A 16,332-nucleotide genomic window follows, 5' to 3' on the forward strand; every position below is an offset into this window, starting at 1 on the left:
ACCCGTGGTGGGCAGAGCACAGATAGCCCATTGTGTAGCTTTGTGCTTAATTACAAACAAACAAGCATAATGTATACGAAGAAAAAATAACTTTTACATCTGTAATTTTTTGGCAGTAACGACGACGAATGTTAAATTCTCTAGAAGTGATCAGTAATTGACTGTCATCGTGAAAGCAAAATTAGATACAATTGATAATAATATAATGTAATAATGATTAAATGAGAGACCTCATATGCTAAAACTTTTAGCAGTCAAGCTGTGTACTGATGACATACCGTGTCCTCTTTACCTGTGTTTAACTGTTGCACTATAAAAAGCGTTCTTTAAAACCAACGGAAACTGGAATATAGGGTACATACAGATTTATTAACCACCTTGAATCATTACACAAATTCGAATTTTTTTCTATTTATTTTTAATACATTAAAAAAATATACTGTACACAGTAGATATACGTTTGTAGGGAGTAGTACAATAGAAACACTTATAAAACAAATTTCGATATAGGTAATGTTTGAAAGCCATTGTGTCTTTCAATTGAATATGTTCTTTATTCTTTCTCGAAACAAAACATTGCCAAAGGATTTGGAAGTGAACATAATCTGTTGAGTTATCTCTGTACTGGTTTTAAGTAAAAAATGATAACGTCGGCGATCTCCCCTAATTCGTAATGAGAAGATTCCTAATTATTTAAGGTGTTATGGTCAATCCGGGTTATAGCGTGAACATAATCTGTTGAGTTATCTCTGTACTGGTTTTAAGTAAAGGATAATAACGTCGGCGATCTCCCCTGATTCGTAATGAGAGGATTCCTAATTGTTCAAGGTGTTATGGTCAATCCGGGTTATAACGCGAGACAGCAATTCATTAAGTGCACTTATAACCATTTGTGTCGAATAATAAATAAGTACAATTAAAAACAGCAACCTTTTGTGATTTACACAATAAAAAAAATTATTTGGGATTGATCCCAAGGTTCACAAAACCAATTATATCTTCAGACCAAAAGTATCTGACTTAGGTACGTCAACATATAAGGTACAGTCAAAATTGTATAAAATTAGTAGAAAAAATTAATTAATAACATAAAAGGAAAATTATTAAATTATTTCATTTGATGTAGTCTCTTTATTTACCGAAGTCCCAATCAAATTAAAATCCCATTGACTGTTTAGAAAAAAAGTTAACAGAAAATAAAATTTCACCACTAAAAATTCTATATATCATTAATGGGGTTAAAATGTGTAAAAATCCTTAGTTTCAGGTTAATAATAGAAAAGAGGATTTGCTGTTGGATCTCCTCTGTCACCACTGTTATTGTATGATTTTATATGTAGGAATGAATTTGAAAGTGAAGCCCCCCAGTGACACAGCGGTATGTCTGCGGACTTACAACGCTGGAAACCGGGTTTCGATACCCGTGGTGGGCAGAGCACAGATATCACATTGTGCTTTGTGCTTAACTTCAAACAGTTGAAAGTGAAGCTCTATCTTAGTTGAATTTGACATCAGAAATTTTTATTCGATGTATTAATAACATCTTTGTGTTATGGCGATAATGGTAAAAACCAACAAACTTTGCTAATTACGTAAATAGTTTAGAGGCTTCTTTAAATTTACATATAAGGCAGATGAAAATATAGTTTACCTTCTTTAAACGTATTACTTACAAGAATAGGACGAACGTTAGAGACTACAATTTATCATAAACATAACTCTGTGATCACGCCACCACATCAACAATCGTGTAATACAAAAGCTGAAAAATATCATAAATATCACCTTTTTACGTGATATCTTTTTTATGTGTTCTAAACAAGAATTAGATTATGAAATAATATAACTGCTCCAGGTGATATTTTTTGTCAATGTGTTACACGATTGTTGAAACATATAGCAGTTAATAGAAGTTTTTACCCAGATAGCAGTTAAAATAATTATTAAACAGACTTGTGATAATAGTAATTTGACGAGGACACAAAAAAGAAAGGACGATTTTGTTCCATATACCTAGTTATCTTGCAGAGTTTTTAATATATTAAAAAAAACATTTTTTTACCGTTTAGTCAATTCTGAAATAAAATTAACGATAATATAAACAGGAATTTACAAAACACTTTATGAATATGGAAACCTTTTCATAGGCCAGGCTAAAAGGAACCTAAAATATTGAATAAATGATCATAAGAGAAATGTTATAAATAAGAAAAGACTTCGCCATTACCCGAACATGTTGGTACAACAAAACATACGATACAATGGGGGGTGGAGGGGGGGGGGACTATAAACTCAACCCAAAAGTGACAGTACTAGAAATATTCGTGATTCATTAGGGATAATCAAATAATGTATTAAACAAGAATTAATGGATTAAAGGATTAATGGGAGATAATGTAACTAGATGGTGTGATATTCTGTAACAAACATGTAGATTAAGATGTAACATGATTGAACAGAAGTATAAACGGTGGATTGTTCTCGTGATTTACACTCTTGAAGATGACGTGTTGAAGCGTCGAAACATATAGGGTGTAGTTGAGACTGTTGATCAAGTCTTAAATAAAAATGATTTTTGTATAAACCAAAAAAAAAAACAAGGTAGTTTTTAATTGTATTTATTAATGAGCTTACACATGCGTCCAAGAAGAATTTTATCGTGATTTTAATTATAAATATGTTTAATGACGACAAATAGCGCTATAAGAATAACACCCATCTCTTTCTAAAGCTCGTGTTTCTTAATTTTGAGAAACTGAGTTGATTCTACACTATACACAGACATTCAGGTAACAAGAATACCATTACAATAATAAGGATGTGTCATCAATTAGACATTATTACTGAGAACCACACATCGTATGTTTCTTTCAGGAAGGAAAAGTCCTTTAACTTACAGTTAAAATAGTAAGGATGTGTCATCAATTAGACATTATTACTGAGAACCACACATCGTATGTTTCTTTCAGCAAGGAAAAGTCCTTTAACTTACAGTTAAAATAGTTAGGATGTGTCATCAATTAGACATTATTACTGAGAACCACACATCGTATGTCTCTTTCAGGAAGGAAATGTTTTTCAACTCTTACAATTCTACTACATAAAATCCATTAATACAGAAACTAGATTTAAACATCATTAGGTAATGAGCTAAACTGGACGTTGTAATTCGACATCGTCAGAAGATATGACCTACTTAAAACCAGAAGCTTTTTCTACTACAGTTTCTGACTTAAATTGAACTTTTTCTAAAGAGTCTGGTGGTATAGAAGATGTCACAAGTGAATCTTCGCTGTTGGAGTATTGTATATCATTCCAAGGTTGTAACTCAGCTGAACCAAAAATAACAAATGTTGTTCCAAAGACTAGATAAGCTGTTGCTCCAATGTAAAAAACTTTCTTCCACTGTTGCAGTGTTTGCTGTAGAAAAGCACAAAAAAAGGAACATTCGTCTTGAGTTATATACGAACATCCAACAGAAATATAAAAAAAAATGCTATGTTCAAGTAAGAAGTGAATGAAAATATAACTTAACAATCCCTAGTGTTTCAAACGTTACCTCCGATATCAGATGAAAGTGTTCAGAAACCGATGGGCACAAAGTTGTGAAGTTCGATGTGTAGCCTATCGTGCCCATGCGGAAGTCAATGGTTACATTGCAGGGACTTGTTCAAATACACTTGAATGAGATTTTGGGCAATGACCTTTATACCCATAGGTACCAGGTAGTGTGACCGGGACAGCATCATAACACACCACACGATTCACATTACTCTTGAAATCTCACAGATACATGCTCTCAGGATTAAATACATATAATTGTATTTCTATAAACCAGGGGGCGATTTTGTTTTTCTGTTAACAAAAGGAACAGAGTTTCCACCCGTTTCTCTCAATTCGAGCGCTGTGTTTGCATTGTCTTCTATATGGTCACACACCGAGTTTTACAATACTTTATACATCAGTTTCCTGAACGCAACCATCTGAACAGCGGAAGTGATATTTGAAACAGCTAATATATTTATATTACCTACTCAATATACAAATGGAGTATTGGCTATTAGAGTAAACAGAACCATGGTGACCGTTAATGAGATACATGTGTCTCAACTAATACAGGATTTAATAAAGAAAATACTTAACAACATGCAATATAAACAAGACACAATAAGTACTTCGTTTACAGTAGGAGCAAACAGCAACAATAAAAAAACACGTCAGCCACAAGTGCTGCAATTGATATTTATGAGGACTGTAAGTTCTTTTTTAACTGACCATATAGTGTTGTTTTTGAATTTCGTGCAAAGCTACTTGAAGGTTATCTGCTGTGTCCACCGCGGGGAATCGAACCCCGGATTTTAGCGTTATAAATTCTACCGCTGTCCCACCGGTGTAACCATGCTATCTGCACTAGCCGTCCTTAATTTAGTAGTGATAGACAAGAGGGAAGGTAGCTAATAAACACCACCCATCGCTAACTCTTGGGCTACTCTTTTACCAACGTTGAGTGTGATTGACCGTCACATTATAATGCCCCCACGACTTAAAGGCATGTAATAATGTGTATTATAAATAACGTAGAATTATTAAATCTCACAATAGATAAAAGAATTATTTAACGATACATGATTTGTCACAACCAATCAGCAATAAAAAGCAGTTTTACAGTTTGTAGTTAGGACTAATATTCACTTTGTGATACTGTTGTAGTAAGAACTTTTCGTTCGGTTCGTTTAGGAACATTATTTCTGTAATGCAACTTTGATATAAAAGCATCCAGGACGTTTGCATTTCTCAGAGTTAGTGAGATATCTGTTAATATTAGAATCTGGTGAGCGCATGCTAAAATTTTACATATACAACTGCAGACAAAAATTAATATAAGTTAAAATTAACCTGAAGATGAACCAAAATGCTCTTCCTGAATCGAATGTAACAACACAACAGCATGTTAATCAAAGTCGTGAAAACGTGAAATAAACGTGTTTGTGTATATACATATATATTAGTTCTTATACACAAATTCAAGGATAAGCAAGTAAAAAAGACTAACGTATCAAAATTTGGCAGAAAAAAAAGGTATGTTTGAGATATTTTTATAGTTGTATGTCCCCGTGATATTTGTAAGACCTGCGAGTTTTCCTCTAATATATTTTAAATAAGTAACTATTTACATATTGAATTAAATTATCTTTAATATTTATCTTAACACCTTGTGAACTAACTTTGCCTTACCTGTCCCTGAGTAAGAATACAACAACGTAAGGCAAGTTTTCCTCTAATATATTTTAAATAGGTAACTATTTACATATTGAATTAAATTATCTTTAATATTTATCTTAACACCTTTTGAACTAACTTTGCCTTACCTGTTTCCTGTAATATATTTTAATTAGGTAACTATTTACATATTGAATTAAATTATCTTTAATATTTATCTTAACACCTTGTGAACTAACTTTGCCTTACCTGTTTCCTCTAATATATTTTCAATAGGTAACTATTTACATATTGAATTAAATTATCTTTAATATTTATCTTAACACCTTGTGAACTAACTTTGCCTTACCTGTTTCCTCTAATATATTTTAAATAGGTAACTATTTACATATTGAATTAAATTATCTTTAATATTTATCTTAACACCTTGTGAACTAAACTTGCCTTACCTGTCCCTGAGTAAGAATACCAACAACGTAAGGAACAATGAATCCATTCAAATTTCCTATTCCGTTCCCAAGGCCCATAAGAACTCCTGAAGAAGAAGAAATAAAGAAATGAGATAAAAAAATAGATACAGGTAGAACCAGAAAAGAAACGAAAAGTATGAATTTCTGGGACATAGCCGACATTGAACTTGCTATAATGCAAGATGGCAAATTCACTTTGAATAACATGCTTATTTTATTATATTTCTTTAATACATTGATGTGTTTTTTTTTTTCTAAAGAACATTCTTATTGGTTGTTCTTTGTGTTTTGAAATGTTAACTGTTCCTAACAGCGAGAGTTGTGACTGTGGTATGGATATATATTTTAGAGATAGTTTAATATATTTTAATATGAAATGTCTTTTTTCTAAATGAGGAAATTCATGTTCGTTCCAAATAACGTCACTATTGATCTTATCCAATGGAACAATTGGAAAATTTAAATTGTGCTTGGCTACTTTACTTGGACTTCTCCAGCTCGGTCACATCCGTTTATTTGCGTATTAAAAATATATTAATCATGAGACATGTTACGTAATTGCTTGAGTCCTATAAATACGGGAATTTAGTCATATCATGATTAGCATAAATGACAATGGGAAAGAGCAAAGATCTGTCTGGCTTTCAAACGAACATGAATACAGGTGGCTGCCGACCATGAGAATTATCACAGATTATCATGTTGATCAGCTGTTCAAATACATACGTTAGAGTTTATCAACAGTGTCAATTGAAAAATAAAACGTCTGCTGTAAGGAAAACACGTGGCCACCAACTGTTTGTGACTGACCGAGGAAAAATCTGATTGGACAGACTGTTAAAGTGCAACAGACACCAGACCGATTTCTGCAACAGTAATGAAGATTCATCGTTCCATGCGATATATGTATATGTGTGTATGTGTGTGTGTGTAAAACTGTTATATGGCAGTTGGAAATCCCCAATATGTGTACTTTAAATTGAAAAAATGATGAAAAAGTATGACTTCATTGAATGTCAAAAAGCAAATTATGGATTAATATGTATTATGTAGTCTGGTGTATAACGCTTCATCCTTTTTTGTACTTACACTAAATTAAAACTTGAATAATAGAACATAATACATTTGACCCTGCTTATGTTATCCAGACAGGAAAATGCTGGAGATGGTATAATAGTGAGGGAACGTTTTCATGACACGGTTTAGGTATTTTGATTGTTTTAGAAGATGAATAAAACCGTGTCCACCTGAACGTTGTTGGAATCGCACACTCCATAACTATAAATCTTTTACTATGATGGATAATTGTTCTTACGAAACTACAATGTAGCAATCAATCATATAGTCCGAATATAACAAAGGCTTCAGCAGAAGCGTACGGGGAATTTTTCAAGGGGGGTTGTATAATTTTCGCCTGAATGAGGCTACGAGTAAGAAATTTTTGCTACCAGAATGAAGGTTGAAATTGCCTGAATCACCATATTTTCTTCTAATTTTGCCCGAATGAAAACTGGAAATTTGCCCGAATGGTTTGTGTATTGCAAGCTAGGGAAAGGGGGATGCCGCCTTCACAGCCACCCGCCTCGTACAGCTATGGGCTTTAGTCATATTCTTAATTCAATGATGCATTTCAAGACTGAACTTCAATATTACATTTGCCACTGTAATCTTCTGCCTACATTACAAAAATAACAACAAAATAGCTAAGACTAAGAAAATGTTTCTTAGTATTTTAAAAAACTTACCGGCATAATTTGGTGCCATGTCAAGACCCACAATTAAATATCCAGAATATGCGAAACCATTGAAACTCATGCTCAAAGTCAACATAATAATGATTAGACTGTACTTACAGTTAGCCTGGGTTACTATTATCAAGCACAAAGCAGGAATGTAGAAACCTAGAGATGAGACAAGACTTGAAAATGTGTGTTAAGGTAACACAGTAATGAATGCAACATATAAATTTTAAGTTGTATAAAATCATAAAACAGGTAATCAGACCTTAATTACTATTTATTGTTTAATGCCAACAATTTAACGAAATATCTTTAAATACTGCCCAAAGTTTATGTAATTTGTATAATTAACTCTTTTAATGTTTTAGATAATTCCACAAAGTTCTATCTTATTTTATATTGCATTTAATTCTCCATAATGTGTATTGTGTAATGTGTTCATTAAATGCTCTAAAACTATGCTATTTTACAAAAACCTCAAATTAGTCATAATATTAGGAGTAAAGAATTAGAGTAAAAATGTCTCCATATGGCCCTTACACCTACCTATAGAGTTGGCTATCTTTCTCAACACGCTAATCGTAAACCACTTTTTCTGATAAATAAAGTCAACCAAAACACCTGCTAAGCAACTAACCACAGTCTGAAAGAGGTGAGGCAGGGCAGATAACAAACCATTCTGTTAAAATCAAAGTTAGCAAAGCTAATTATTGGTGTTTCAAGTTGAGAATGAAAACACAATGTACATCTTATGAAGTTACATTTCTAAAACAAGTAACATTTGCTAGACATTAGTAAACCTAAAGAAGTTCAGTTCCAGAATTAATGACATAATGCATCAACATGACCTTTCTTTTTTTTATAGAAAAAAAGCAGTTTTTGTACTTACAAAATACTTGTTAAATAGTCGTACATATTAAAATACATGTTAAATAGTCATACATATTAAAATACATGTTAAATAGTCGGTGTGAGCAAGTTGTTTTCACTCCAACATAACGGTATAAACGGAAATGATGTATGAACTGAATAGTAGTATAACCATGCCTTGCGCAGTATTTATTTCATTGGCCTTATGGACGTGCTATGCACGGCAATAAACGTCACTGTTGTTTGTAGTCGGTACCACACAGGAAAATGAAATGTCTGCCAAACTTGAACCATTTGTCCGATTGATTATACATTGAAACCTCAACTATACATCTACAACAACCGTATTAAATAATACATATTGATACAAAATAAACGGACATGGCCCTAAAAGGAAAGCAGTAACAGTAAACCAAATGAAATCCAAACCAGCTTACCAAACAAAAAGTTCAATGAATAATAACAATTCTGGAGTGAGGAAGAGGTCAAACTAGAAACTGACCCTTACAGATCGCCAAGATCTAAATCCCGATAATAGATCCAACAGCCATTGAAACTTGATCTTTGAGGTGTCCACAAAAGTTTCTTTATCAAATACTCACAACAACTTGCGATATATATATATATAAGATATTTTCATTCATCTGTTCTGTTGTTATTTTATGTTTTTTTATACAACCAATGGAATTATCCACAAGAAAATTCTTGATTTTTGAAAACTTTTTAGACTTTGCCAAATTCAAACTGCGAAAAAAGAAACGAAACTTTTATAGCATATAGCTTAGTTTAGCTTTTATTATTATTAATTATTTCTAAATAATTTGCAGCTCTAAAAACATATAGAAATGATTGACTGATACGATTACGAAAGTAGATATTTCAGACGACATTTTTATTTGCAAACTTTCACTCGGTGTTCCTCCAGTCTTCTCTTCCTCGTACCCATCCAATATAAAATATTATCCAATCCAAAAACATCCTGTCCAATGTCCATAATGTAAGTCAGAAGAGAGAAAAACAAAAACTTTCCAAACATTCCATTCATGAGAGTCAAGACTAGAAATACTCTTGGAAGTTATCTGACTGAAAGTAATCACGAAAAAACAAAAAGCAACACTGTATTAGGAATATCATGTCAGAAATTCAGTTAGACTGAAAAAAAAAATCACTAAAATACCGATATGTGGACATCGTAAACCAAGACCACTCGAAACAGAGAAATATTTGCAATAACCAAAGTTTTTCTAATCATTACTTTAATTATGTCGATAGGTTTCAATTTCTTGCTCTTCTAAAGCAGTTAAGCTTCTTCCTTGTGTTTAAATCCAACTTGAATGTCCCTCGGTGGGAAAGCGGTAAGCTTACGGAATTACAACGCTAAAATACGGGGTTCGATCCCTTGCAGTGGATACAGTAGACAACTTAGATATGTCTTTATTCTAAAACAAACAAAAAACAACTTGGATATTCTAAATTAGACTCAAGAATATCTTGAATACTCTTAGTTTTAAGCAGTGTTGGATAAAATATCCGTTATACTTGTCCATTTCACAACTCAAAGTCGCTTACTTGGTGTTTCTATCCCGTCAATATAATTTTCAACAAAAAAATATTTCTTATGTTTTCCCCAGTAGAAATTTGACCACTTCTTTATTATAACATGCCCCCCCCCCCACTGTACAGTTTTACAACCTTCCCTTCAAAACGTATCTGATCTTACACTTCAAGCTCCCGCTCCCAATCCAATCAAAGTATGGCGTTTAAGTCTTATTATAAATAATAATAATCCCTGTAGACTCCCACTGGAGCATAGGGCCCCAACAACGGAAGTTATTGTTGCAGTATTTTTTTAGGGGGTTGGTTTTTAAGGGGCGGAGTTGCTAGCAAGTCTTATTATATATATTATTATTATTTGTAATTTCTTTGTCAGCCTCGTTCCCATTATAGTTAGTTAGTTGTTAAGTACTTGCACCACGGCTGTGGCGACTGAATATCAGTCATTGTCATGATTGGTAGCCTATATAATCAGTTAAGTCTAATTGCTGATATTTTATAACTAGTTAGTATTTAGTATCTTGCTATAAAAATAGTTACTAATTAAGTGATTATATAAGTTACCAATCCTGACAATGCTTACTTCTTGTTTCCGTTTTAATTTTACTGAAGAAACTTTGAGCTGGTTTAATAAAACTATCTTCATCGCGATTATAATAGTTTTTTAACCCATAGGACTCTCATAATGATATTTTTCCTTTGATTTTGTTTGTTTGTAGTTAAGCACAAAGGCTATCTGTGCTCTGCCCACCGTGGGTATCGAATCCCGGTTTCTAGCGGTATAAGTTTGCAGACATAACGCTGTGTATCCAACTGGTTTGATTTCTTTAATAGCACTTTATGTTATAGTCAATCATCCGGCAGCTCAGAGGTAAAGTTGAACGTTTATAGCGCGAAAATCCGAGTTTCGACACCCGCGGTGTGCAATGTATAGGTAACTCATTATATAGTTTTGTGCTCAGGAACAAGTAAAACAGTCCTTAGACTTGTCAATATGTTAATCTTACATCGTTGAACTGTCACTGATAGCCCATTGTATAGCTTTGTGCTTAACTTCAAAACAAACAAACAAATAATCCTTCAGATTAAGCAATTTTTTTTGTTCGTTATAATTATTTAAATCTGCACTTTACAATCATTATAAAAATAAGATACATGTTTATAATAAATTAATTCGTAAAATAATCTGGAATGAAATGTAGATATATTGTAATAAATATTTTTTCGAAACGTTTGAACAAAATGGACTAACAATTAAATAGGTCATATCTAGCTTCTACTACTACCTCAGAAATATAACAATATAGAAATATGAAGGCTCACTTGTGTCATGTCAAAATGCAAAATGTTCTTTAAGTATGTTGGTAAGTCGATTGATACTGTATAAAATCCCCAGTCAGTTCCAAAGAATGCTAGCACAAATGCCCAGACAGGAACAGAAGTGAGGATCTGCCGCCATGGGATTGGTTTGTTTTCCTGAGTGTGATAGATACATCAAATCATTATATTGGTATAAAAGAAAAACTAATATATTTCCTGTTAATTCAAGTTCATATTGTGATGACTTCTTACTCAAGTTGTTTATTTTCCAGGATTTTTACGCAAGGCTACATAAATGACTATCTCCATATAGCCGTTCCTAATTTTGAACTGATAAACTAGAGGGAAGGCAGTCAACTGCGCCCACCACCAACTCTCAGAATAACCGAATAGTAGGATTTGACCGTTAGTCTTACAATGCATTTACGGCCTCAAACTAAGGATCGTGAACCATGAACCCTAGGATTCACAGTCCGAGCACGCTAACCATTATGCCATGCCTGCTCTACTTAATTAGGTGTTTTATCAAGCAAATGTATTATAAATATAAGTTAGGCATATTCTGTAGGCAGCTACGAAGGAATAAAGTAGTTTTTTTATGTACAAAAAGAAAAAAATTATTATTTTTATGATGCAAAATGCCAGGAAAAATAACTAAATAAAGGGCCGAGAATTTCTTAATATTTTTAATAATACTACACAGTATTTTCTATTTTCTTTTACGTTTACGAGACACATGTTACGAGCTAAAATGTTAAAAAACTATTTTAGCAGTTCACTGAACTAAAATATATATATATATACTATATGTTTGTAATCCTGAATTCCCGTTTCTTCCTGGATCTCCATCAGTTCCTGTTTAGAGATGCGCGGATGATCCAAGGGAGAATCATAGACAAGAAAAAACCAGAATATGCACCATACGCAACCGATGAAACCTGACAAATGAGAAAACAGTACAAGGTTAAAGTGTTATTGAAGTCTTGTAAAATATTATTATGTTATAAAAAAGACCATAAGATTGAGCTTTTAGAGTTAGTTTTTGTGGCATGTTTACAATGCGAGTGATTACGAAAGGTTTGTATGGAAATGACGATCCTCTCAATCATAACTTACCAAACACATAGAAGGCAGCCGACCATCCGCCGAGAAAATCTGAATTGCATAACACACCAGTCAAAGGCATCGCTACGACGGTACCGATCTGAGCACCATTGAGGACGAAGGCAGTTACTAAACCAAACTGAGATTTTGGAATCCATCTGGCCAATAAAACCTGCATAGCTGGGTTTATTACCCCCTGGGGACAACATACCATCTCATGTGAATACATGCATTTATTTCAATAAAAATACGCACAAATCTTATGTGTATATATATATATGTGTGTATATTTAATGCTCCCCAGTGGTTCAGCTGTAAGTCTGAAGGCTAATAACACTAAAAATCGGGGTTCGATAACAGTGGTGGATAGAGAATTGTGTAGCTTCGTGCTTAACAATAAAAAGTAGATTTAACATTTCACATTAACACTAAAATGGTTTTTGTTACACATGTTCTCATTCAGAACAGCTGAAATCAGCCCAAAACTAAATATTTCTTCATTTGACTATTCACAAAAATTTCACCGTGTATCAGAAGCCATTTTTATACACTCATTATATCTTGCCACGATATTGCTCGGAGCCTTTAAGAATCATAGCACTGTTTCTCTGGCGGAAGGAAAGGGAAGCTACAATTTAAGCATTTTTTAAAAACCAGTTAACCAAAAAATCCTAAATTTCTGACTTTGCAGAAGCATACATTGTCAAAATTGCGCGAAATCACTATATTTTCATCTGACCATAAATATATACATATTGCCATAACAGTTTTGTAATTAACGTTTGGCGAAATTCTGTGAAAAATGTAAAAAAAAAAAAAATTGTTTCAGAACATCTTCACAAAATGTTAGGACCTTAATAGCTCAACCAAAAGAAATTACATGTATTTTTCAATAAATAAAGCAACATTTTAACTAAGATTGGTTAACTTGCAACGAAATAGTAAGCCTATGTGAAATTATTCTTATTATAATGACATGTAATATACGTTTATAATTATGCAATTGGTATAATTATTAATCCTTAAATTATCGACTGTTCACTATTTATGGGTTCCCTGTTGCATCACATTGAGTAATTTGTGTTTTGCCTGTCACAACGGCTAGTGTAAAAAAGTGATAAAAATTAAACTGGGTGAAATATCCGATTTCCTATGTAAAATGCCTATGAAATCTTAACAGTTGTTAGTGGAATTAATTGCAATATTAATGGTATTTTTGTTGACCATATCTTGTGACTCGTTTTCTTAAGGATCCTGTAACAAACAAAGTCATGGGTCCACAAGCAATTTGGTGCATAACTAGTCTGGAGAAATGTGTTTAAAAATACACTGGAGCCATATGGATTCCATTGATAATTATAGGTTTGAACGGCAAGAACGCCACGTTATGTTGACTGTGAAAAACCAGATTCCTATTATATGTCAGATTTCACACTCCTGTCCTTTCGTTCTTTCATTCATTTATTTAGAAAGTTTTTACAATTTCTGGTTTCCCAAGAGATACCCCTTTTGTAGCTTTGAGCATATATCAGAAACAAAAATTCAAACAAAAACATTGTATTCCCCCTAAACACACAGATATATTGGCCTAACAAGCTGTATCGTCCATACTTGAATAACGAGGCGCAAGCTATCTTCAATTTTAAACTGATAGCCTACAAAGAAAGCAACTATTCAAAAGCACCCACCGTTAACTCTTGGGCTACTGTAATCAAATAATGGGATTTGACCGTCATTCTCATAATGAACCCATGACCCCAAAGTGTGGAGTGAGATTTTGCGGCAAATGGACGCGAACCATGACTTTTAATTTCACAAAATACAAGGAATAGCATCGTAGGAAGAGGTTATACCATTATGCAAATATTTGACTTCTTAAAAAGTGATTATTTAAAAATCATTGTGTCAATACTGGGCAACTTAAGAAGTGGTTATTTAAGAGCATTGTGTCAATAATACATAGGACTATACGTTTCAATCGACAGCACTTTCTCTCCAAACGAAAGGAAATTATACCACATGTGTCAACTTATCGCTAACTCACCGACAAAAGGCACATATGTATGGAGGTAATATGATCGGAGAAGCTGATATAAGCTCTATATCAATTCAAATTAGTTCCTTATCGGTTAACAGTAAGTTGACGGACTTACAAAGCTAAAGTCGGGGGTTAGATTCCCCGCAGCGGACAGAGCGCAGATAACCCATTGTGTAGTTTTGCGCGAAGAAAAGAAACAATGTAGAATAATTTTTTGTCCGAAAAAGTTTTGGGAGTGTCAGATTTTATGTCGTTTCTGCTACATAATTAAGCACTTTAGTAGAAGCCTAAAATCATAATGTGAAAAAATTGCTTTAAATTCTGAAACCAGCAGAACATCAAACTCATTGAAATATAATACGATTTAAAAAACTGTAGTAATGACTGTTTTGAAAAGCGAATCCGAAATCATCTCTTTGAGCTATTTCAAGAAATAACCCAAAATACTATTGAAAAATAAACAGTAGCGGAAGGTGAATTTGCATCCCAGTTATTAGAAGTAAATAACCAGCTCGTTTGAATTTACGTAAAAAGCAGAAATAATTAACATTTTAAACTTAATGTTTTAATACCTTAAGGATTTAGAGCCAGGACACAGAATGTGTTGAAGGTATTTCTATGTCGCTCTTATTTTAGCTTTTGTTGTTTGTTTAATTGTTTGTAATTAAGCACAGAGCTGCACAATAGGCTATCCGTGCTCTGCTCACCACGGGTATCGAAACCGGTTTCTAACGTTGTAAGTCCACAGGCATACCGCTGTACCACTGGCCTTTTGTTGTTATATTTATTCAGATGACATTAAAATATCATGAGCTTGTTCATATCAAATGATTTTTGGATTGTTATGGTCAATAAAATTGTTTATGAAGATAAGACAAGTAATCTTAAAATTGATTAATTTTTGAAATTAATAAACTTAAGCAATATGATCCTTACCTGGCTTGCGCCTTCTATTATTCTCATAATGATATAAACACCAGCATGAAGTTTTATTGCTGGAGGGGACAGTACGGTTAACACAGATGATATAAGTATTCCTAATCCAAATGACATTTTCGCACCGTATTTCTTGATAAGTATACCTCCAACAAAATTTAATGGAATGTAGCCGAAAAAGAAACATCCTAAAATGATCCCTTGAACGTATTCGTCCCAGATAAACTCTCCTTCCTAAATTTAACATGGAAATATCCTGAACATTAACATATATATATATATAATATTTCATATAACATATCATGCACTGAAACTTTTTCCCATAGCTATTTTTCTGCTTTAAATATTTTTTCCAAAGACGAAATGCACTGTACCAAAACATTAGAGGAAGAAACATATAATATGCTTTGAAACTTAAACTTAAATGTAATTCCAAAGATCTATTGTATAATTAGCTTTACGTGTTATGCTGTTCGAATATTACACGTGTTACTACCACTGAAAATATAGTTCCACCATTTGGTTTTCAGGTTGTGGTAATTTAAATTCTTTATTACTTCTTCTCTTCCGATTCGAGAGTGCTCTACCAACTGAGCTACAGGGCTAACCTTTTAGTGCTTGCTAGCAAAGCACTAAAAGAAAACAAACAAACAAAAATATTGAAAGTTCCATATTCTTCCTTTCTCACAAACAACCCCTGTTCTAGAGTCTTATCTAAAGGTCATAGTAATTGTAAGTTTGATTATTATTTTCTAGGCTTCGATTCTAACACCAGGTGAGTGTTTTACCAACTTAGCTAAAAGGTTCAGGTTGCAGATATTAAATATTTAACTGTTAAACGCCAACTAATCAGTCATACTATTAGTAGCCATATGTCTTGCATAAATCTAGTAAATGGTGTTTGAGCGTAACCTATATCCTAATCATTTACTTCGTATAATTTTGTGTACATTCGTCAGTTTAATTTTTGCGATATTGTTATCCTGATAATTATTTATGAGACTCTAACGTGTACACGCTTTTACTTTATAAACTCACAGTGTCATTAGTGCTATATATATATATATATATATATAGCACT

General features: G+C 32.9%; 1 protein-coding gene across 1 annotated transcript in view; it reads right to left on the reverse strand.

Annotated features, from left to right (window-relative positions):
- Positions 1-2,677: 2,677 nt before the first annotated feature.
- The window catches only part of LOC106461899, a 47,916-nt gene continuing 34,261 nt past the window's right edge, over positions 2,678-16,332 (reverse strand). The window contains exons 13-21 of the mRNA XM_022392835.1: positions 15,252-15,485; positions 12,290-12,473; positions 11,978-12,111; positions 11,177-11,329; positions 9,712-9,738; positions 7,976-8,108; positions 7,436-7,591; positions 5,670-5,755; positions 2,678-3,420 (exon numbers count right to left, since the gene is read on the reverse strand). Coding sequence (XP_022248543.1) covers positions 3,193-3,420; positions 5,670-5,755; positions 7,436-7,591; positions 7,976-8,108; positions 9,712-9,738; positions 11,177-11,329; positions 11,978-12,111; positions 12,290-12,473; positions 15,252-15,485 — 1,335 coding nt within the window. The 3' untranslated portion in view covers positions 2,678-3,192. The remainder of the gene's footprint in view (positions 3,421-5,669; positions 5,756-7,435; positions 7,592-7,975; positions 8,109-9,711; positions 9,739-11,176; positions 11,330-11,977; positions 12,112-12,289; positions 12,474-15,251; positions 15,486-16,332) is intronic.

Source organism: Limulus polyphemus, unplaced genomic scaffold, assembly GCF_000517525.1.
Source record: "Limulus polyphemus unplaced genomic scaffold, Limulus_polyphemus-2.1.2 Scaffold1, whole genome shotgun sequence".
Classification (NCBI taxonomy): Eukaryota; Metazoa; Arthropoda; class Merostomata; order Xiphosura; family Limulidae; genus Limulus; species Limulus polyphemus.